This window comes from Vulpes lagopus, chromosome 4 (genome assembly GCF_018345385.1).
Source record: "Vulpes lagopus strain Blue_001 chromosome 4, ASM1834538v1, whole genome shotgun sequence".
Taxonomy (NCBI): Eukaryota; Metazoa; Chordata; class Mammalia; order Carnivora; family Canidae; genus Vulpes; species Vulpes lagopus.
In genome coordinates this window covers 91,082,626-91,107,167 of record NC_054827.1, presented here as the reverse complement: position 1 = coordinate 91,107,167, position 24,542 = coordinate 91,082,626, and the positions used below count along the sequence as shown (strand labels likewise).

General features: G+C 40.4%; 2 protein-coding genes across 6 annotated transcripts in view; one reads left to right on the top strand and one right to left on the bottom strand.

The window, feature by feature from the left end:
* The window catches only part of ANKRD31 (ankyrin repeat domain 31), a 133,992-nt gene extending 124,913 nt beyond the window's left edge, over window positions 1-9,079 (bottom strand). Inside the window, exon 1 of one of the 5 annotated variants that reach the window (XM_041751877.1) lies at window positions 8,705-9,079. Coding sequence is in view for 2 of the 5 variants with exons in the window: in XM_041751878.1 (XP_041607812.1) it covers window positions 8,705-8,808 (104 nt within the window). In the remaining 3 variants the exon portion in view is untranslated. The remainder of the gene's footprint in view (window positions 1-8,704) is intronic. The other 4 variants (XM_041751876.1, XM_041751875.1, XM_041751878.1 and 1 more) reach the window with 4 other exon arrangements.
* Window positions 9,080-9,153: 74 nt separating this feature from the next.
* Window positions 9,154-24,542, top strand: part of HMGCR (3-hydroxy-3-methylglutaryl-CoA reductase) — a 103,211-nt gene continuing 87,822 nt past the window's right edge. Inside the window, exon 1 of the mRNA XM_041751884.1 lies at window positions 9,154-9,320. The gene's annotated coding sequence lies outside the window, so the exon portion shown is untranslated. The remainder of the gene's footprint in view (window positions 9,321-24,542) is intronic.

Below are 24,542 nucleotides of genomic sequence, written 5' to 3'. Positions count from 1 at the left end.
GTCGGGACACCTGCACCCCGATGTTTATAGCAGCAATGTCCAGAATAGCCAAACTGTGGAAGGAGCCTCGGTGTCCATCGAAAGATGAATGGATAAAGAAGACGTGGTTTATGTATACAATGGAATATTACTCAGTCATTAGAAACAACAAATACCTACCATTTGCTTCAACGTGGATGGAACTGGAGGGTATTATGCTGAGTGAAGTAAGTCAATTGGAGAAGGACAAACATTGTATGTTCTCATTCATTTGGGGAATATAAATAATAGTGAAAGGGAATAGAAGGGAAGGGAGAAGAAATGTGTGGGAAATACCAGAAAGGGAGACAGAACATAAAGACTCCTAACTCTGGGAAAGGAACTAGGGGTGGTGTAAGGGGAGGAGGGTGGGGGTGGGGGTGAATGGGTGACGGGCACTGAGGGGGGCACTTGACGGGATGAGCACACTGGGTGTTATTCTGTATGTTGGTAAATTGAACACCAATAAAAAATAAATTTATTAAAAAGAAAAAAAGAATCTCATGTTATTCCAACTGAGCCATCCAGGCACTCCTATTCTCAGTTTTAAAAGCTTAGTAAACAATGATTGTGGAAGGGAAAAAAAAAAACTGGGGGAGGAGGGGAGAAAAATTACAGATTTCATGTTTTCCATTCCCAAACACAACTATACATCACACATATAATCTTACATATGTTATAAAGAAAGAACAGATTAAGAAAAATAAGTCACCATTAACAACAACAAACCGCCCCCCATACCTCCTAATAGTTTTCAGCACCAGCAATACTAATAATGAAAAGGACTCCAGTCCTTAATCTATCATACCCTCTGTGACAGTGAATGCAGGCTCCTTCTAGAAGGAGAAAAAGCATCTTTCTTGGCTCAACTACCAGTGGCCATTACCAAGGATTGAAAATTTTATTATTCAACTATGAGCAATACCATTACTATAGTACTTCTTTCGAAGTAAAACAATCTATTCACCTTAATGTCCCTACAAGTCAGAATTATTTTACTCTTTAAACATTTTTGAGGTTTTATTTTTTAATCTAAAAATAATACCAAAAAAAAAAGGCATGAAGGAATTGTGGAGGGGAATGGGACTGTTCTATAACTCAGAGAAAAAGATAGGATTTTTTCAAAAAAAAAATAATATTGGGACAATGAAGGAAACATCTGGAAAATAATTTAGTTGAATCCATACTTCACACTGTACTCCAGATTAAAATTCCACATGAATCAAAATGTAAATGTTTAAAAATGAAACAAATAGTACTAACAGAAACCAAGGAAGGATTCTTTTATCATTACGAAGGAAAAAAAGTTTTTATAATTATGAAATAAACCCAAATAATACAATTTTTAAGATTACAAACACCCAAACTCTTTGACAGAGTGCTTCTATTTTTAGAAAACAATTTTATGTATGTTTGAGAACATATATGCATAACTTAGAAAATACCTCTGGGAGGATAAAATAAATCAAATATATTGGTTGCCTGTGGAAAAGAAGACTGAGTATCCGAAGAGATAGGGATGAGAAGGAAATTTTTACTATACATCCTTTTATACTTAAAAAAAAAATTTTTGACCCATGTAAAAAATATATATATTTTTTTTGAATTACCTATTCAAAAAAAAACTAGAAAATGTAGGCAATAAAAAGAAGTATAAACCTCCTATAATTCTACCTGCAATAAGACTTTTTATAGGGGCATCTGGGTGGCTCAAGTCGATTATATTTCTGCCTTTGGATTAGGTCATGATCCCAGGGTCTTCGGCTTGAGCCCAGAGTTGCAGTCCCTGCTCAATGGGGAACATGCTTCTCCCTCTCTTCCCCAGCTTGTGCTCTCTGTCGCTATCTCTGTCTATCTCTCTGAAATAAATAAATAAAATCTTAAAAACAAAAAAGACTTTGGTGTATTTCTTTCCAGCTTTCTTTCTATAGAGGCTTATGTGTGACAGAATTGTAAATTCTTTTACAAAGTTTGGGTCAACCTGTATAAAGTTTTAGAAACTACATTTCTCACTTTTTTTCTTTTTTAGATTTTTTTATTATTATTATTCATGAGAGACAAAGAGAGAGAGAGAGAGGCAGAGACACAGGCAGAGGGAGAAGCAGGCTCCATGCAGGGAGCCCGATGTGGGACTCAATCCTGGGACCCCAGGATCACGCCCTGGGCCAAAGGCAGGCGCTAAACCACTGAGCCACCCAGGTGTCCCTACATTTCTCACTTAATATTACTTAAACATTTGCAGTGTCACTGAAATTCTTCCTAAAATCATTAAATATTGATAATACTCCCTTAAAAGGGTATATCATAATTTATTTAGGCATTATATTATTCTAAAACATTTCTTTTTTTTCATTATTGCAAATACTTCTGAGATATTTCCTTATACATTATTTTACTAGACTCAGAAAAATTATTTATCCATGTTTAGTCAATAAATTAACTGAAAATAGACATTAATTTCTGAGTGAATTCTAGTCAAAATACTAGACTGCACTAATAACTAATATTCTAAAAGTCACTGACCACTTCATTACAGATGTACTATTTTAATAAAATTTAACTTTGAAATACTGGAAAAATGAGATAGTAGCAAATACTAACAAAAGAAGAGGTAAGTAGAAATTAGATGGGTGAGTTAAAAGGAAAACTTTCGGGCAAAATCATATCGAAATTTTCTAATATTTTTCACCGTTTTGTTCAAAGTACAATAAAACTTTCTGGGACAGTTAGGGTTTCAATTTTATATGTTATCAAGGTTTTGATAGCTGTCACACTAAGGCTTTGATTCATTAAAAGATCTAATTGTCTAAAAATGGTACTTGGCACCACTGTGCTTGATCATTGGAGTTGCCACTATTTTGATATACATCCTGACCAAAATGTTGCTTTCCTTTCTTTTCTTTTTAAAAGATTTATTTATTTGAGAGAGAGAGAGAGAGAGAGAGAATGGGAGCAGGAGCGAGGAGGGCAATAGAGGAAAAGAGAAAATCTCAAGCAGACTCCCCGCTGAGTGTGTAGCCCAAGGCAGGGCTCTGTCTCAGGGCTCTGAGATCACAACCTGAGCAGAAATTACAGAGGCATAAAAGATTGAACAACCCAGGAGAGCTCAAAATGTTGCTTTCTTTAGTCAACTTAATGTGGTTAAGTCCTTGTCTCCTTTGCTTTCTTTTCCTCCTTTCCCCAAGTATATCCTTTGTAACAAGTATTTTCTATCTAGGCAATTTACATGAAGACCCCACTGGTCTGCCTCGGGGGACAGAATTAACACTCATCTTCCAGGGTAATTATGTTGAATTAGCTTTTTTTTTTTTTCACTATATGCAATCATAATGTTCAGAAGACATGTGACCTGAACGTATACAAAAATCCATGTAACAATGAACTAATGTGGTTCTGCTGAAATGTACTGAATAGGATTAATTTGAGATATATTCCTTTGAGTTATAGAACAGTTACCTTTAGCAGAGATGAAACAGCACAAGAGTTGATAAAGAGTTCCCAGGGTACATAGAGGAAAAATGAATCATGCCTCTTAGAAAAATTACAAGCCAACAAAAATCTTATTAGTCAGCAACTTGAATTTTCACCAAATTTCACTAACAGCAACACCTACCAAGCCACAAAAAGGACTGGATGTATTTTTGGGCTGGTTTCCAGATGGAAGGCTAGAGCCAAATCCAGACTCTCAAAGAGTGCTTTTTCAGACACAGCTAACATACCTGGCATCCTGGTTCTTTTTAGCCTTGCCTTTCCTAATCCCAAAGGTTTATCAAATCCTTTCTCCCATTTCAGTAAAAAAGATTTTACTAGCTGCAACACTTAAGGATTATTTAGCTGTGTGGAACGGTATGTTTTGCCTCTTAGGGATCTTTACTAGGGCTTGTGTCCCTCATTCTAATTAAAGTTGGGAACTTCTGAATGAAAAACTGCCAAACTGAACTGCATACAAGCAAAAAAAAAGATGAAGAAAAAAAACAATGGCCTGGCAATTCAGCTCCAGCAATGCTTAGACTTTGACCATACTGCCATACCAGTGAGATGAACACTAGTTTTTATTTAACTACGAGGTCTACAAAAATGATGTGCGTGGCACCACAGAGAAGCATTTTAAATGAATCACAGGGGAAGAAAAAGATTGGTCAGCCAAGATAGGGTAAGCCATCTAAAGCCTATTCCTCCTATTCATTACATAAAAACTCAAATAGAATATTTTTTGAAAGCTACCTGAGGAATCTGAAAAGTAAATAATAGTGAGTAGATTGAGGACTGGAGTCAATATCTGAAAACCTTGCAAAAGGTGAATTTCAGAGGTTGTTTTTGTTCTGTTTTGGTGGTCCTTTATTTGTCACCAGCTTTGATTCCATGTCTAATCCTCAGAATGCATAGTGAGCTCAGATAATAAAAACTCCAGAAGAAATCCCCTATCTCTATGGATAAGACTCCTTTTTTAAAGGATCCCTGAATGCCAGAAAGTGCAGGGGGAAATCTCTGGGTTTTATTTGCTTTCTCTCTTTAGCCTCAGAGCTATACTGTTTACCAACCATGGCAATTTGGGCACTTAAAACCCAAGAGAAAATCTGCCTCTCTTGCTAGAGGAATCACATGTCCAAGAACATAGAGAGCATCTTTTATTTTCTTCTCTCTCTTAACACTTTCCCCTGAAGGTGACCTTAGTTGCAAAGGACTGCTCTGAAGAAGGCTAACACTCAGAGAAATCTTTCTGGTGATATGAACCAGCATGTGGGCATAGGGAAGAAAGGATGCATGAGAATCCTTCAGAAAGAAAAAAAAAAGGCAGAAATGGGGAATCACCTAATTCCATATGTGATTCAACATAAGTCCCAGGCTCAACCCTGAGCAGTCCACACTCAAAGCACCTTCAAAGAAGCACAACAAAAACACAGAGAACTGAACTATGATACTAACTACTGCTCAAGTTCCAGATTAACCCCTGAGTGGTACATGAATCAGACTCAAAAAAGCATAGTTAAAGGCTCTGAAATTGGACTGATGATGTAACCACAACTCATAGGAGGCAAAACAGAACGTACAGTCAGAACCTACTAAGGCTGACAAAACAAAAATCAACCCGGTAGAGGACTTTAACAGGACCAAGAATCCATAACAGATTCAAAATACATAGGATATAATCCATAATTACTCAACATGTGAAGAACAGGAAAATCCAATTCTTGAGAGAAAATATAATTAATAGATGTGAACTACACCCCCATGACCAAGATGCTGGAACAAGACAAAGACTTTAAAGCAGTTATTAAAATCATTATCTATGAGATAAAGGTAAACACTAATCAAATAGATGAAAACACTGAAGTTCTCAGGAGAGAAAAACTATCAACAAGAATCAATGGAAATTTTAGAAGAGAAAATTATATTATCTGAAGTTAAAAATTCACTGGATGGGCTCAACAACAGAATGGAGATGATAAAGGAGAGTAAGTAACTCTTAGAACAATAGAAATTACACAGTCTGAAGAACTGAGAGAAAAAAATTAATAAGGCTACAGGGATATGGGAACAGGACGCCTGGGTGTAGCTGAGCAGTTGAGCATGTCTTTGGCTCCGGGCGTGATCCTGGGCATCCAGGATGGAGTCCCACATCAGGCTCCCCCGAGGAGCCTGCTTCTCTCTCTGCCTGTGTCTCTGCCTCTCTCTGTATGTCTCTCATGAATAAATAAATAAAATCTGAAAGAAAGAAAGAAAGAAAGAAAGAAAGAAAGAAAGAAAGAAAGAAAGAAAGAAAGAAAGAAAGAAAGAAAGAAAGAAATTCCAGAAGAAGAGGAGAAAGAGATTGGTATAAAAAAAATTTAAAGGAATCATGACAGAAAACTTCTGAAGTTTGGTAAAATGCATAAATTTATATATTCAATAAGCTCAGTGAACCCCAAATAGGAAAAGCACACACAAAAATCATGCCCAGACACACTGTAGTCACAGTGCTGAGAAACAAAGATGGGGAGAGGGGGACTGAAATAAGATTTAAAAAAAAATACATTATACATATAAGAGTAGTGATTTAAATGGGTTGAGGACTTGACTACAAAGGGGGCAGCACAAGGAAGCTTTTTTTTGTTTTGGGGTTCTTTTGTTTTTGTTTTTTTTTTTTTGGAGTGATGGAACTATTCTGGATCTTGACTGTGGTGGTTTTACAAGACAATGTATTAGTGACAATGCTCCCTGTATACCAAGAGCAACTCTTACTTTGGGTGTACATCAATGTCCCCAAAACCTGGGTATCATCCTTTACTTGCAGCTCTTCCCTCATCCTGCATATCGGATTAACCACCATCTCCTGCCATGTTACTTTCTCAAGATTTCTCAGATTTGCCTTTTCCCCTCCATTCCCACTGTTTCTTCCGGTCAAGTTCTCCTCACCCAAGTCTGTTACTACTTGAGGGCCACAGCTAACCTGTACAGCCTCGCTCTGTCAAAGGGGATCTCTGCTCTTTAATAATTCCAACTCTAACCTGGAAGCTTTAAAAAAAAAAAAAAAATAACCTGGAAGCTTGCTAGAAACGCAGGATTCCAGACCCTACCCTCGAACTCCTCAATTAGACTCTTGATTTTAATAGGATTCTGGAGTGATTTTATAAGGGCATTAAAATCTGCAAAGCCCTGGTCTAGGGCATGCCTGAGTGAACAAAAGTGGGATTATGCGCCTCCTTCGTTAACATTTTACAGGCCCGGGCGCTGACCTCTCCTGACCTCGGCCTACTGTCCTCACCAGGCCGACCTTCTCTCCAGGAAGAACCCACTCCTGGAACCGCGGCGCACAGGGCCGCACAGGGCCCGCCTCCCACACCCTCAGCCTCGAGCACCCGCGCCCGCCGTGCGGCTCGCCACCCCTCGCCTCTGCCCAGACAGCGGCCCAGCGAGCCCGGAGGGCTGCCGGCCCCTCAGCCGCGGGCGCGAGCCTCCACCCCAACTCGCACCTTTTATTGCGATGATCCTTTTTTTCTTTTTTTTTAATAATAAATTTATTTTTTATTAGTGTTCAATTTGCCAACATACAGAATAACACCCAGTGCTCAGCCCGTCAAGTGCCCCCCTCAGTGCCCGTCACCCATTCACCCCCACCCCCACCCCCCACCCCCCGCCCTCCTCCCCTTCCACCACCCCTAGTTCCTTTCTCAGAGTTAGGAGTCTTCATGTTCTGTCTCCCTTTCTGATATTTCCCACACATTTCTTCTCCCTTCCCTTATATTCCCTTTCACTATTATTTATATTCCCCAAATGAATGAGAACATACAATGTTTGTGCTTAGGGCCTCCGCCGGCCCGCAGGGCAGGGGAAGGGGCCTCCTCAGGCCTCGGAGAACTAGAATCATCACCAAGGCTCTGAGGCGCTGACCTGCCGGCCATCTTTTTTTTTTTTTTTTTTTTTTTTTCTTTTATTCTGATAAAACTCTCCGTTTCCAATTTGGAAGTAACGGTTCCCCCGTCACGCATTTTCCTGAAATTATGTTAACAGTCGCCTAAACCAGAGCTTCCAGTTGCTTAAAGCAAAACGCATTTCAGAAATTTGGACCCCACACGTTTTTCCCGGGCAAAAGGACTTTGCCTCAGGATCAGGGGAAAGGCGGGGGTTTCTGTTTCTATTTCAGATGCCAGAAACCACTTGCCATAAGGCTCATTTAGTCCTAAGCGGGACGGTGAGCCCGCCGTGGCTTGTTTGTCAGCAAGCTCTGGGCTGGGCCCCGCGGGACGGAAATATATTTAAAGTATTTATGGATTTGTAGCAAATATAGGCTATTTAAAAGTTAAATAATTTGTACTTCTGTTATTTTTGTTCATGCCAGCACCTTAGAGCAGTAGCTTGCTTGTGCATAAAAATGTCTTCCTATCACTTCATGCATTTTGGCTTTTAAATTTTTGGTTTATAAATTGAGAAGGAATTAATTTTAAGTTTCTGTCATTGAATACATCACCATAAAAAAAATTAGAATCCTGCATATATAGATAATTAAATAATAAAATGATCTTTATGCTTTATGAAACCATGAATCAGACTTGAATGAGGAACACCTTCCACATCCTTGAAAGAAAAGCATTAGCTTAAAAAAAGAAAAAGAAAAAAAGAAAAGCATTAGATTGAGTTCTAAAGTGTTTTGAGAATGAAGTATTAAGATCCTATTTCTGTGTGTGGGAAATATCAGAAAGGGAGACAGAACATAAAGACTCCTAACTCTGGGAAATGAACTAGGGGTGGTGGAAGGGGAGGAGGGCGGGGGGGTGGGGGTGAATGGGTGACGGGCACTGAGGGGGGCACTTGACGGGATGAGCACTGGGTGTTATTCTGTATGTTGGCAAACTGAACACCAATAAAAAATACATTTATCATTTAAAAAAAGATCCTATTTCTGTAGTAAAGTCAGACTTAATAAATATGTCAGAACTATAAGCTAATTCATAATTCTAGATATACCGCTACATAAGGAAACTAAGTGTTGAATGGAGCATTTTCCCTTTTTTAAGATTAGAATCCCCAATTCTGAAGTTACGGACAAAAGCCTGAAGTTTCTATAGTGACTCCTGCTCTGTCTGCATATTTAGTTAAAATTTTCACTTGTGGTTTGTGTTTACCTCTTCTTCTATATCAAGACTTTAAAAAGCATGAAAATAAAAATATTCTCCCCTTAAAAAAAAAACTGCGGGACGGCTGTCACCTTCTCCAGGGCAGCTCCTCTTCCTCCGGGTCGCTCTCCGTAACCGACCCGTCTATCACCGTCTCGTCGCTGTCATAGTCTGCGGCCTGGCCGCCTGCCTCCATCTTCGCCGCGCACGCGGAGCCTCGTCTACGCTCCTCTGACTCCCCGCTTCTCGCGAAAAGAGAGGGACCCGGAGGTCGCGGGAGGCTGTGAGTGAAAAACGCGGGAGGCGGCGGGCGGGCCTGGTCCCAGAGGGCCGAGCGCGCACGCGGCTGCGGCCGTCGCCTTGGAGGACGCGGCCCCCCCGTGGCCCCCCCCCCCCGCCTCCCCGCGTTCGCAGGACGCCGCGCGCACCCCGCGCCGGGCCTGAGTGGCTGGCGGAGCGCCCGCCCGCGGACTCCCCGGGCCCCGCCCCGCCCCCCAGCCGCTTCCGGCGGGCCGGCGCCGGCTGTGCAGGGAGGAGGCCGGAGCTGCGCGCTGCTGCGGGGCGCGGCGCGGGCGAGACCCAGGCCGGAGGGCCCCCGCAGCCCCCGGCGCCGCGCGGGCCTCCGGAAGCCACGGGGCCTCCTTTACGCGGGCCGCCGAAGTCCGCCTGGCGGCCCTGCCCGAGCTGCGCAAGACCGACGTGTTTGTCGTAAGTTCGCAGGTCATCAACCACCCTAACCGATGTATTTTCCCCTCATTAACTCTTTTTTTTTTTTAATTTCTTTATGATAGTCACAGAGAGAGGCAGAGGGATCCCCACTCTTATTTTTTTTTTTAAAGATTTTACTCATGAGAGATAGAGAGCGAGCGGCAGAGACCCAGGCAGAGGGAGAAGCAGGTGCCACGCGGGGAGCCCAACGCGGGACTCGATCCGGGGACCCGGGATCACCGCCGGGCCCCCAGGGATCCCCCCTCATGAACTCTTTAATTGCCTTGAAAGGCAAGTTGTGTTAAAAAAAAAAAAAAAGCTGAATAAATGCTTTACTTTTTTTTCCTTTGTACATTTTTAGAATGATAGTGCCTTGGGATCCCTGGGTGGCGCAGCGGCTTGGCGCCTGCCTTTGACCCAGGGCGCGATTCTGGAGACCCGGGATTGAATCCCACATCGGGCTCCCAGTGCATGGAGCCTGCTTCTCCCTCTGCCTGTGTCTCTGCCTCTCTCTCTCTCTCTCTGTGGCTATCATAAATAAATAAAAATTTAAAAAAAAAAAAGAAATATCTTAAAAAAAAAAAAGAATGATAGTGCCTTAGCAACTTGCAAAAATAGCCAGTTACGACTTTTGACTGGAATACTAGGTTTATATATTTGGTGTGTTTCAGTGTATTTGAAAGTCGTTAATCCAAACATTCAAAACCAAGTGAGCTCCGCTTGGCAAGACCGATTCAGGATAAGAGAGAACCCCTTCTCCACATCGAGTGTGTTGACTTTGAAATCTCCAGCGCCGCCCGCACCCCAGGCCTTTAAAGGTTTGCTGAATAAATGGATAGAACTAGGGTTTTCTGACTCCCGGATTCACTGCTCTTTTCTCTACATGCAATGGCTTTCCCATTATTATCTTACTATTTAGATCATATTTAAACTACTGCTGTTTAAAACACTTGATTGGTGATTGTCTTTTAAATGTATTTGATTATTCCCCATTTCCACTCTCGTACATTAGGTAGGACAGTAATAAATATACAGGGAACTAGACCTCTGTGTTTTTCACACCTCTCCACCTACATCCTCCAGGTTTAAATCAGCCCTAACTTCCTTCCATCCACTCTCCTGCTGACCTACTCCTTGGGTCATCTAGCTCTCTTTCCACTTTTTAAAAAGTGTTAAGTAATCGCCAGCAATGGAAAGTGCATATCCATTAAAAGGCTGGTGGGTGGCTCTAAATGCCCTACACCAGAAGGCATAGATACGCCTAAACTAAATAAAAGCTCTTGCTCTAGGCGTCTGGTAACTTTAAGGATAGAAAACTTCTAAGCCTGAAATTCAAATTTCTTTTTAAAATACTTTCTCCTTTGGTGGTAAAGAGTCAGTTATTTTTGCATCTTCACTTCTTTTATTTTATTCAGGACAGTTGCCAAGATTCAAAGCATAAAGAAGAAATAGCAGAGATGATCCACATAAATGCTAGCATGATTTTAAAGGGAACTTTGTTTTTTTGAAAATCCAAAGTTTCACTGCAAGACAGAGATAGAAAAATAATTGATCTGTGTGAGAAACTAGCTTGCAAGTGACAAGAAAAAATATAATTCAGACTGATGTAAACATAAAAAGGCTAAGTTGAGTCACATAACTGAACCTCCATAAGTACCCAGGCTTTTCAGGTATGATATGATTCAAACAATGTTGAAAAGAAATCTAGCTTAGCTTTTTTTTTTTAATTAATTAGTTTAAGTTAAACACTCAAATAAATTGAAACACATTGAATGTATAAAAATCCAGAACTTATTTTTTTAAGAGTTTTATTTATTCATTTTACAGAGAGAGTGCATAAGCAGGGGGAGTAGCAAGCAGACGGAAAGGGAGATGCACGCTCCCCACTAAGCAGGGAGCTCAATGTAGGGCTTGATTCAAGGACCCTGGGATCATGACCTGAGCCCAAGGCAGACGCTTAACTGACTGAGCCACCCACGTGCCCTAGAACTTCATTTTAAAATAATAATTGGTAACTTAGAAGGTTGATAGGTACCATTTTATTATTCTAAAAATAAATAAAGGGGGGGAGGAATAAAGCATTTATCTTGATGTTTCTAAACAATTGGTATTTCACGGTGACCAAAGAGTTGATGAGGGAAAAATTACTTTATAGAAAAATCACAGCTAACAAATTCAAGAGATATGAAAGAATTAGAAAATCATCATTTTGCAACCCATGATACAGTGGATCTAGGCAATGATCATCAATAGCTGCAATAGTTAGGCATAACAAAAAAATAAAGAACTAGACCTCTGTTTTTTCACACCTGCCCACCCACATCTTCCATGTTTAAGTCATTCCTAAATTCCTAGGTAAAAGGCTGATGGAGAATTTTATAATGGACAGATCAGGATGACAGCACTTAAGTCCAAAGATAATCTTATCTTATCCATTTCAGTGGACAGCACTGAAAATGAGACAACCAAATATGTGCCTCCTGGCACAATGCAAGAAGTGTAAGTGGCACTTACCTATGAAGTAGTCTAGGCCAAAAACAAAAAAAATAAAAACAAAAACAAAAAACAGTTAAAAACCTGAATCTAATCAAGCCTCTAGATTATCTGCAGGGAGAGAAGGGGGAAGAGAAATGTAATAACACCATAAAGATGAAATTTACCAAAACTAGGACATGGGAACCTCTATAGGACAAATGACCTGGTTTCTTAAAATTAAAAATTTATGGGATTAAATTAAATATCATGGGATATTTAAAAAGGAATGAGAACTCTTTTAGATTTGAAGAAACCCTAAGAAACGAGGGAAAAAACCAAGTAGTTAAAAAGGAAAACAGATTGATGATACTAATACAAAATGACTTAGCGAAAAAAACCTTGAAAAAAGCATTATGTACTTTTTTTCATTATGTACTTTTTAAACCACCAAATATTTGTAAAAAAAATTTTAAAAACACAAGGTAGAATAAAATTAAATAAAATAAATTTGATTATACCAAAATTTGAATCTTTGCGTGTACTACATTCATGAAACCAATTAATCCTTAAGAACTGTAATTAATTTTTTGTATTTTTTTATTGGAGATTAATTTGCCAACATACCGCATAACACCCAGTGTTCATGTGTTCATTCCATCAAGTGCCCCCTTCAGTGCCCATCACCCAGTCACCCCAACTGCCCGCCCACCTCCCTTTCCACCACCCCTTGTTCTTTTCCCAAAGTTAGGAGTCTCTCCTGTGCTGTCACCCTCACTGATATTTCCCACTCATTTCTCTCCTTTCCCCTTTAATACCTTTCACTATTTTTTATATTCCTCAAATGAATGAGATCATATAATGTTTGTCCTTCTCCCATTGACTTACTTCACTTAGCAAAATACCCTCCAGTTCCATCCACGTTGAAGCAAATGGTGGGTATTTGTTGTTTCTGATGCCTAATATTCCATTGTATACATAGACCAAATCTTTATCCATCATCTGTCGATAGACACCAAGGGTCCTTCCACAGTTTGGCTATTGTGGACATTGCTGCTATAAAAATCGGGGTGCAGGTGTCCCAGCGTTTCATTGCATCTGTATCTTTGGGGTAAATCCCCAGCAGTACAATTGCTGGGTTGTAGGGCAGATCTATTTTTAACTCTTTGAGGAACCTCCACACAGTTTTCCAGAGTGACTGCACCAGGTCACATTCCCACCAACAGTGCAAGAGGGTTCCCCTTTCTCCACATCTTCTCCAACAGTTGTTGTTTCCTGACTTGTTAATTTTCCCCATTCTCACTGATATGAGGTGGGATCTCATTGTGGTTTTATTTCTATTTGCCTGATGGCCAGTGATGCGGAGCATTTTCTTATGTGCTTGTTGGCCCTGTCTAGGTCTTCCTCTTTGAGATTTCTGTTCATGTCTTTTGCCCATTTCATGATTGGATTGTTTGTTTCTTTGCTGTTGAGTTTAATAAGTTCTTTATAGATCTTGAAAAGTAGCCCTTTATCTGATAGGTCATTTGCAAATATCTTCTCCCATTCTGTAGGTTGTCTTTTAGTTTTGCCAACTGTTTCCCTTTGCTATGCAGAAGCACAGCAAATAGATGGGTCTTGCTTTTTTAATCCATTCTGAAACCCTGCGCCTTTTGATGGCATCATTAAGCCCATTCACGTTCAGAGTTAGTATTGAAAAATATGAAGTTAGTGTCATCATAATACCTATTCAGTCTCTGTTTTTGTGGATTATTTCTTTGGGGTTCCTCTTTCTTTTACAGAGTCCCCCCTTAATATTTCTTGCAGAGCTGGTTTGGTGGTCACATATTATTTCAGTTTCTACCTATCTTGGAAGCTCTTTATCTCTCCTTCTATTCTGAATGAGAGCCTTCCTGGATAGAGTATTCTTGGCTGCATGTTGTTCTCATTTAGAACCCGGAATATATCCTGCCAGCCCTTTCTAGCCTGCCAGGTCTCTGTGGAGAGGGCTGCTGTTAATCTAATAGTTCTCCCCATATAAGTTAGGGACCTCTTGTCTCTTGCTGCTTTAAGGATATTCTCTTTATTTTTGCAACTTGCAAGTTTCACTATTAAATGTCAAAGTGTTGAATGGTTTTTATTGATTTTAGGAGGGGATCTCTCTATCTCTTGGATCTGAATGCCTGTTTCCCTCCCCAAGTTAGGGAAGTTCTCAGCTATGATTTATTCAAATATGCTTTCTGGTCCTCTGTCCCTCTTGGTAGGGACCCCTGCCTGGGCAGGGACCTCTGGAACCCCAATTAAACATAGATTTTTCCTTCTGAGGCTGTCATTTATTTCCCTTAACCTTTCCTCATGGTTAAGGAGGGAGTCCCTCCCCGACTTGATTCTTTATTTTTTTCTGTCTTCCTACCTTGTTAGAAGCACAAGCTCTTCTCGCTGTAGTGCCCCAGCTGGTCTCTCTCATGGTCTTTTAATTGTTTTTTTCTTTTTTCCTCAGCTTCCTTCCTTGCCATCAACTTGTCTTCTATGTCACTCACTCTTCTACCTCATTAACCCTCATCGTTAGGACCTCCAGTTTCGATTGCATCTCATTTAATTGATTTTCAATTTCAGCCTAATTAGATCTAAATTCTGCAGTCATGAAGTCTCTTGAATCCTTTATGCTTTTTTCCAGAGCCACCAGTAGCTTTATAATTGTGCTTCTGAATTGGCTTTCTGATATGGAATTGTAATCCAAATTCTGTAACTCTGTGGCAGAAAGTACTGTTTGATTGTTTCCTTTGTGGTGAGTTCTTCTTTTTAGTCATATTGATCAGTGCAGAGTGGCTAAAAACGAGTCGTACTGGAAAAAGAAGAAAAAGAAAAAAAAAGAAAAAAGAAAAGAAAACACAAGGAGGGGTATCCTCTGGTTCTGTATACTGTAAATCCCACGACTTCCCCTGGAGCTTTCCAGCAGTGCTCGGCCAAGAACTTGCTCTTCCCCTGTCCTTCCAGCTGGTCATCTGGAGGAGGGGCTGCTGTGCTGATACTCAGGTGTGTGGACCTGGGGGCACTGCCCCGCCCCCTGCCGGTGCCCTGAGGCCTCTGTCCCCTGGTGCCCCCCCACCCCGGCTCCCAGGCACAGGGTGACACCAGGAGGAACACCACCACTGGCCACCGCCAGCTCCCCAGCCCTGGAGTCAGCTCCTGCTGTAACCACCACAGCTCCCGGTCCGCAGGGGCCTGGGTGCTCCGAGGTGGGGGCCGCTGACCTGCACAGCTCGGGGCGCCGGCGGGGGAGCGTCCCCGCTGTCCTGGGCCCTCCCGGCCTCCGCCCGTCCCGGGGGAGTGCAGGATCCCGACTGTGTCCCCCAGCGCCCTGGGCTCCGGGGCCTGCTCCGCTGGAATCGCTCCCGGGCCGCGGCTCCCCAAGCAGCAGGGCGCAGCCCCCCCAGCGACCCCTGACCGACCGGCTTCTCCCAGAGGCCCCGCCGGGTGCTCCAGCCCTTACGGAGCTCAGCCGCGGGGTGGGTGTGCTCTCTCTGGGTGCACCTCCTTGTTAGTGACCCCGGGAGACTGGAGGCTCCACTGCACCCCTGAATTCCCTCTCCCCTCCCCCCAGTTCCCTGCGAGCGCCTTTCCATCCAGGAAGAATCCGGGCGGATTCTTAAAGTTCCCGCTTCTCTGGGGCAGGGCTTTTCTGTCCGGAGGCTCCCCTGCCCCCCTTAGCCCGGCTCCTCGCGGGCCCCTCCCCGACATGATTCTTTATTTTTTTCCATCTTCCTACCTTGTTAGAAGCACAAGCTCTTCTCGCTGTAGCACCCCAGCTGTTCTCTCTTTAAATCTCAGGTCGAATTGGTAGGTTTTCAGGATGGTTTGAAAGTTATCTAGGTAAGTTGGTGGGGCCCGGTGATTGGGGAACCCTACTCCTCCGCCATCTGGCCCTGCCCCCCAAGAACTATAATTAAATTGTAATTGCTTAATTCTATTTAGGCTGTAAGTCTTTAAAGAAGTCCTGTGTGGGAATTCTTTACTTGCTTTAAACGTGAATTAAAAGGATAGTGTCAGCCCTAGCATCTCAAATTTTCATTAGGAAGGAAAATCCCAAAGTCATATCCAATAGTCCGTATGCTAACCCATAGATGATAGTGAGATTCAGTGCCATGGAGGAGGGCTGAGAATAAGGGCATTTCCTTTACTGTCCTTTACGGATGAAGGACACAATAAACAAGTACTTGAATGAATGAGATAATTCAGAGAGTAATGCATGCCTGAAGGGAATTAATAGGTTGCTGAGATAGAGAATATGATCAGAGAGGGCCTCTCTGAGGAGGTGACTTTTGACCTAATAGCTAAAGCAGGAACATAATTGCAGAAGTTCTGAGCCAACCTAAGAGAACAGAAAGGAGACTTGTGTGCTTGGAGCTGGGGAGTAAGGGGAGAGTGGGATGAGATGAGGCCCAAGCACTAATGCAAGAAGTAGAGTATGTACAAGGTGTAAATCTTCAATAACTCAAAGATTTAAACATTTTTAAAAAGATTTTTAGGTTATTTATTCACGAGAGACACACACAGAGAGGCAGAGACACTGGTAGAGGGAGAAGCAGGCTCCACACAGGGAGCCCAATGTGGGACTGGATCTGGGGTCTCCAGTATCACACCCTGGGCTGAAGGCAGAGCTAAACAGCTGAGCCACCTAGGCTGCCCAGGTTTAAACATTTTTTAGAAAGTGTTGCTGTCCATTAACTCAAGCAATTCACATGGTATTCAGCACAAATTAGAACTGTTTTATACGTAAGAGACACCTAGCTGGCTCAGTCAGCAGAGCAACTGTTGATCTCAGGGTTGTAAGGTCAATCCCCATGGTGGGCCTAGAGCTTACTTTAAAAGAAAAAAGGTTTATTTTAATAAAAGAACTGTTGTGAATGAGATACATGCATAACCATAAAAATCAGGATAGAGACCTTTTCTGAAAAACTGCAAAATGTGAGACCTTTTCTGCAAAAACTGCATACAAAGGCAGGCTTACACAGAATTAGTTGTTGGTTCAGTACCTACATTGTTTTTCAGTGGTCACTATAGCTGATTCACTTGTATAGGGATATGCTGATCACAACTCCTATAGATATGTCCTTTCTTAGTGCAAAATTTAAGATAGAAGCTCAACTTTAAAATGGCACAAAATATATATGAAAACACTTCAAAAGTACTATGAAATTTAAAATAGTAACCTCATTGATAATATTTTGTGATGAAAAACTTCTGGAGAATAACTGATAGCACCTGTTATTCTAATAAATGACAAAAAGGTATATTATAATATTGAAGTCCATTGAATCAGCAGAGGAAATGGAGAAACCTAATGAGTAAGAGGCTCTGATTGGTTCTGATGGTGAAACACAGAGTATGATTAGTATCATACTCTGTATCATAGTATCATAGTATAATCAATATGCACTACCAATATTTGTTTGGGAAAACAGTGTTTCTTGCAAGCTAGTTAGGAGATACGCTCAAGAGAGAACCAGCCTAGTTATATCTTGTCAAAAGGATTGTCTAAAGGGAAAACAGTCCTCAGCAGAGAAGATAGAAGTGGACTTCTGTATTCTGTATTCCAAGAATGGGAAAGGCATCATCAAAATAGGGTATGTACTCCCAGATCAAGGGAGTGCAGGAGAGAGATCATCAGTGGTGGGTCAGGTTTCCAAAACATTACAAAATCACTTTTGATAGAGTCAGCTTTAAATAAAAACTGGACCCAGAGAGTGCAAAGCTGCCTTAGGACAATATTAGTCAATGCTATGCTGATAAATAAGTGTTTAACAACCCTCCCTCTGGAGGGAATCAGGAGTCCTGATTTCTAGAATTGACAGATTTCTGTGGTATCCAAAATTTATTCTGCACATTATTTCTTCTTTCCTCATTCTCCTTCTCCTCCACTTAGTTAACCACAGAATCTAGCCCCATAGTAAAATTTAACAGAATAATGAGGAAGTGATGAATTTTGGTATTTATTACCTTTATTTTTAAGATGACTTATTCAATTATAAGTTTATATACTTAAATTTTTAATAGTGACTATATTTAATAACTTACAAACTACTGAAATTTTATTTATTTATTTAAATTCCTGAAAATTTAACAATTTGATTCTTACAAACTAGTAGTAGAAGCTGGCTCCAGTGCACCTTTGACTCCACCCTTGTAAGAACTTTCCTATCTCCTTCCCCCCATCTCTGTCTTCCCCATACTCCAGCACCAGAGTGGTCATACTTTATGGTTAGCTGAGGGGAGGAGAACCAGGAAAGAAAAAGTAATTTGTAGAATGGGTTTTAGAAGTCTCAGTTCTGTGAATCCTACTTGGAGGAAAGTGAATTAGCCCTTTATTCAACAATGCAGATGTTATAGGAGGAAGACCATGTGAAAGGTAGAGGACTGTCTTTCTTCATCTCATTGAATGCTTTCCTTTACTGTGCCACACCTCTCCTTTTGTAACCATTGTCTACAGCATGATATTTTAAACTAACACACACATTTACATTTTTTCATAGTACCGATAATGGGAGAAGAGACCAACAGTCTGTAGTTTCATTATGTTTCATCTGCCTTTAACTCTGGCAGTTGTTGTATGTCAGGGAACATCTCATGACTGTTTTAATAATATGTGGAAGTGCTAAGTCAATTGAACATAGAAATGCTAACCTTTTTAACATGAGGTATGAGAATAACTGGATACTCATATGGGAGAAAATAATGAAACTTGTCCCCTATGTCATTACATACACACAAAAAATAATTTGGGATAAACATAAAACAAGTGTCCTATAATCCAGGGGTTCTTCTTCTAGAAAAACTTCTGCACACTGGCATAAGGACACATGTATATTACTCATAATAACCCAAAATGTAAACAATCCAATTAGCCTTCCATGAGAGAATAGACCTAAATGTTTATCAGGAGGAGAATGGATAAATAAATTGTGGGATATTATGTAATAGGATATCTTATGGCTGAAAAAAAGAAATGAACATATCAACATTGATGAGTTTTAGAACTCATTCTTACAAAGTTTAAAAACAAACAAAAAATATGTTATTTAGGACCCATTGGTATGTGATAAAACTCAAATTAAAGGGATTATTTATTTTCCTATTTATTTTAAAGATTTTATTTACTTTCTCAAGAGATACTCAGAGCAAGGCAGAGAAATAGGCAGAGGGAGAAGGCTCCCTGTGGGGAGCCTGATGCAGGACTCCATCCCAGGACGCAGGGATCATGACCTGAGCCAAAGGCAGACACTCAAACCCTGAGCTACCCAGGTGCCCCATAAAGGGATAATTTAAAAAGAAAATTCAGGGTACTGATTGCCTCTCTGGGAAGACAGATGAGTAGTATGGGGAGGAGTTCAGAAGAAACTCAAAAGAATTGGTGATGTCCTATGTTATGTCTTGAGTTGTATAGTTCATCATAGTTGACTGTTAATTATGTTTCATAGCTTCCATACGATGTATATATGTAAAGACAGAACAAAAAATTATATATATTACATATACACATATATAATATACATGTGATATTTTATGAGATAAAAGTATATATGTTATTTTTATATAATTAAACAAAAATTATAATATGTATAATATTTTATATTTAAAAAGGTATAGAGAAAAAATGAAAGGGTATGAAATGTGCTAAAATGCTAACAGTCACACTGAGTGAAAAGTTCTATGTAATTATTTTCTTCATTATAGTTTTTTACATTGTCCTAATTGTTTAAATGGTAATATAATACTTTTATAACAAAAAAGTAATTTTTTTGATGTCACGTCACAATACTAAAGCACAAATTTCAACTATGTCAATATTGCCTTTAAATATTCACTCCTTAGTCAGTCTTACTTCCTATCTTTTGAAGATTTATTTTATTTTATATTTATTTTATTGTTTCTGTGTTTAAGTTCTATGCTTACTATTTCTGACAGCTCTATGATTCCTTTGAGTTCTAGTTTTATAACTGAAGCCTTAAATGAAAATGCTGATGGTTTTTTCCACAGCCCTTTAGCAACATCTAGTGGGTGCCTAAAGACAGGACAAGACAAACATTTTCTTACATAATTTAAATAGCAACAGTTTTGATGGCAAATCTGACTTAGTAAAATAAGTGTTAAATCCTCAAGACAAAATGATCCCTCTTGTGATGAAATAACGTTAAATACATGAGTGTGTATGCAAATGCCTAGGATAAAATATAGCTGGCATCTCCTCATCTAGCCTGCTGTGAATTTAACGTTTGTGACTACATTATCATCAAGAGCAATAGAGCGATATAGAAGCCTCCAAAGCCAAAAGGAGAATCTGTAGAGAATGGCGTCTATAAGAAATAGAAGTTTCCAAGAATATAAACTTCCCCAAAGATCTTTGCCATTTTTTCCCCTTTGACTTGCTGCGTTACCTCTCCCACCTTATTTTCCCTAGAGTTCTGGACCTAGATAGATATTAGCTAATGGGTAATGAGTAGTAACTGATGAGTGAGAGTAAAGAAGCTCCAAACTTTCTCTTTAGATGTAAATAAAACATGGTTGCAACTCCTCTGGTCCTTCCCAAGACTTGAGTCCTCTCAAAGAGCTCTCTCCTTAGAAAGCTGGTAACATGTTCCTAAAAATAATTTGCATTCTGATCTTCACAGCATAAGAGGACAGTCTCTCAACATTACCCAGTAACAGGGAGGAGATGACCTGAGATCAGGCACCCTGAGCCCTTCAGCCTCTTTACTTCTTAACTCTATCACTAAGAAACTTTCTCTAACCTCTCTCTCCTTTAATTTTCTAGCTGCAAATTAGGTAGAGATTAATCCAATCCTTGCAATTTTTTTCCTTGCAATGTTTTTAAAGATTTTATTTATTTATTCATGACAAGGGATCCCTGGGTGGCGCAGCGGTTTGGCACCTGCCTTTGGCCCAGGGCGCGATCCTGGAGACCCGGGATCGAATCCCACGTCGGGCTCCCGGTGCATGGAGCCTGCTTCTCCCTCTGCCTGGGTCTCTACCTCTCTCTGTGTGTGTGACTATCATAAGTAAATATTTAAAAAAAATTTAATATTTATTCATGACAGACAGAGAGAGAGAGAGAGGCAGAGACACAGGCAGAGGGAGAAGCAGGCTCCATGCAGGGAGCCTGACATGAAACTCAGTCCCGGGTCTCCAGGATCACGCCCTGGGCCAAAGGCAGGCGCCAAACTGCTGAGCCACCGAGGGATCCCCTAGTCCTTGCAATTTTCATAGACATCTCTCCATAATCAATTAACAATTATTTATGAAAATGCTTTTACTTGTAGGAAAAATCCACAAAGACAAGATAATAGTATTAACATTTCCATGCACGTGTAGGAAAAAAATTCTGCTTATGGCAATGAACATGTAGCTGTAGACTGTTATGGACATTGCTGCTATAAACATCAGGGTGCAGGTGTCCTGGTGTTTCACTGCATCTGTATCTTTGGGGTAAATCCCCAGCAGTGCAATTGCTGGGTCGTAGGGAAGGTCTATTTTTAACTCTTTGAGGAACCTCCACACAGTTTTCCAGAGTGGCTGCACCAGGTCACATTCCCACCAACAGTGGGAGGGTTCCCTTTTCTCCACATCCTCTCCAAAGGTTGTGGTTTCCTGCCTTGTTAATTTTCCCCATTCTCACTGGTGTGATGTGGGATCTCATTGTGGCTTTGATTTGTATTTCCCTGATGGCCAGTGATGCGGAACATTTTCCATGTGCATGTTGGCCATGTCTATGTCTTCCTCTGTGAGTTTTCTCTTCATGTCTTTTGCCCATTTCATGATTGGATTGTTTGTTTCTTTGGTGTTGAGTTTAATAAGTTCTTTATAGATCTTGGAAACTAGCCTTTTATCTGATACGTCATTTGCAAAAACCTCTCCCATTCTGAGGGTTGTCTTTTAGTTTTGTTGACTGTATCCTTTGCTGTGCAAAAGCTTCTTATCTTGATGAAGTCCCAATAGTTCATTTTTGCTTTTGTTTCTTTTGCCTTTGTGGATGTATCTTGCAAGAAGTTACTGTGGCTGAGTTCAAAAAGGGTGTTGCCTGTGTTCTCCTCTAGGATTTTGATGGAATCTTGTCTCACATTTAGATCTTTCATCCATTTTGAGTTTAGCTTCGTGTATGGTGCAAGAGAGTGGTCTAGTTTCATTCTTCTGCATGTGGATGTCCAATTTTCCCAGCACCATTTATTGAAGAGACTGTCTTTCTTCCAATGGATAGTCTTTCCTCCTTTATCGAATATTAGATGACCATAAAGTTGAGGGTCCACTTCTGAATTCTCTATTCTGTTCCATTGATCTATGTGTCTGTTTTTGTGCCAGTACCACACTGTCTTGATGACCACAGCTTTGTAGTACAACCGAAAATCTGGCATTGTGATGCCCTCAGCTATGCTTTTCTTCTTTAAAATTCCCCTGGCTATTAGGGGTCTTTTCTGATTCCACACAAACTCTGAAGAAGTCTATTGTATTTTGATAGGGATTGCATTAAACGTGTAAGTTGCCCTGGGTAACATTGACATTTTCACAATATTAATTCTGCCAGTCCATGAGCATGGAATATTTTTCCATCTCTTTGTGTCCTCCTCAATTTCTTTCAGAAGTGTTCTATAGTTTTTAGAGTATAGATCCTTTACCTCTTTGGTTAGGTTTATTCCTAGGTATCTTATGCTTTTGGGTGCAATTGTCAGTGGGATTGACTCCTAATTTCTCTTTCTTCAGTCTCATTGTTAGTGTGTAGAAATGCTACTGACTTCTGGTCATTGATTTTGTATCCTGCCACACTGCCAAATTGCTGTATGACTTCTAGCAATCTTGGGGTGGAGGCTTTAGGGTTTTCTTTTTTTTTTTTTTTTTTGCTTTAGGGTTTTCTATGTAGAGTATCATGTCATCGGCGAAGAGGGAGAGTTTGACTTCTTCTTTGCCAATTTGAATGCCTTTAATGTCTTTTTGTTGTCTGATTGCTGAGGCTAGGACTTCCAGTACTATGTTGAATAGCAGTGGTGAGAGTGGACATCCCTGTCTTGTTCCTGATCTTAGGGGAAAGGCTCCCAGTGCTTCCCCATTGGGAATGATATTTGCTGTGGGCTTTTGTAGATGGCTTTTAAGATGTTGAGGAATGTTCCCTCTGTCCCTACACTCTGAAGAGTTTTGATCAGGCGTGGATGCTGTATTTTGTCAAATGCTTTCTCTGCATCTAATGAGAGGATCATATGGTTCTTGGTTTTTCTCTTGCTGATATGATGAATCACACTGATTGTTTTACGAGTGTTGAACCAGCATTGTGTCCCGGGGATATATCCCACTTGGTCATGGTGAATAATTTTCTTAATGTCCTCTTGGATCCTATTGGCTAGTATCCTGTTGAGAATTTTTGCATCCATGTTCATCAGGGATATTGTTCTGTAATTCTCCTTTTGGTGGGGTCTTTGTCTGGTTTTGGAATTAAGGTGATGCTGGCCTCATAGAACGAATTTGGAAGTACTCCATCTCTTTCTATCTTTCCAACCAGCTTTAGAAGAATAGGTATGGTTTCCTCTTTAAACGTTTGATAGAATTCCCCCAGGGAAGCCATCTGGCCCTGGCTTTTGTGTCTTGGGAAGTTTTTGATGACTGCTTCAATTTCCTCCCTGGTTATTGGCCTGTTCAGGTTTTCTATTTCTTCCTGTTCCAGTTTTGGTAGTTTGTGGCTTTCCAGGAATGCGTCCATTTCTTCTAGATTGCCTAATTTATTGGCGTATAGCTGTTCATAATATGTTTTTAAAATCGTTTGTATTTCCTTGGTGTTGGTAGTGATCTCTCCTTTATCATTCAGGATTTTATTAATTTGAGCCTTCTCTCTCTTCTTTTTAATAAGGCTGGCTAATGGTTTATCTATCTTATTAATTCTTTCAAAGAACCAACTCCTGGTTTTGTTGATCTGTTCCACAATTCTTGTGCTCAATTTTGTTGAGTTCTGCTCGAATCTTAATTAACTCTCTTCTTCTGCTGGGTGTAGGATCTATTTGCTGTTTTTTCTCTAGCTCCTTTAGGTGTAAGGTTAGCTTTTGTATTTGAGTTCTTTCCAGTTTTTGAATGGATGCTTGTATTGTGATGTATTTCCCCCTCAGGACTGCTTTTGCTGCATCCCAAAGATTCTGAACAGTTGTATCTTCATTCTCATTAGTTTCCATGAATCTTTTAAATTCTTCCTTAATTTTCTGGTTGACCCTTTCATCTTTTAGCAGGATGGTCTTTAACCTCCACATGTTTGAAGTCCTTCCAAAATTACTGTTGTGATTTAGTTCTAATTTCAAGGCATTATGGTCCGTGAATATGCAAGGGACGATCCCAATCTTCTGATATCGGTTCAGACCCAACTTGTGACCCCATATGTGGTCTATTCTGGAGAAAGTTCCATGTGCACTTGAGAAAAATGTGTATTCAGTTGAGTTTGGATGTAGAGTTCTGTAGATATCTGTGAAATCTATCTGGTCAAGTGTATCATTTAAAGCTCTTGTTTCTTTGGAGATGTTGTGCTTAGAAGACCTATCAAGGGTAGAAAGCGCTAGATTGAAGTCACCAAGTATCAGTGTATTATTATCTAAGTATTTCTTCACTTTGATTATTAATTGATTTAAATATTTGGCAGCTCCCACATTCGGGGCATATGTATTGATGATTGTTAAGTCCTCTTGTTGGATAGATCCTTTTAGTATGATATAGTGTCCCTGTTCATCTCTCACTACAGTCTTCGGGGTA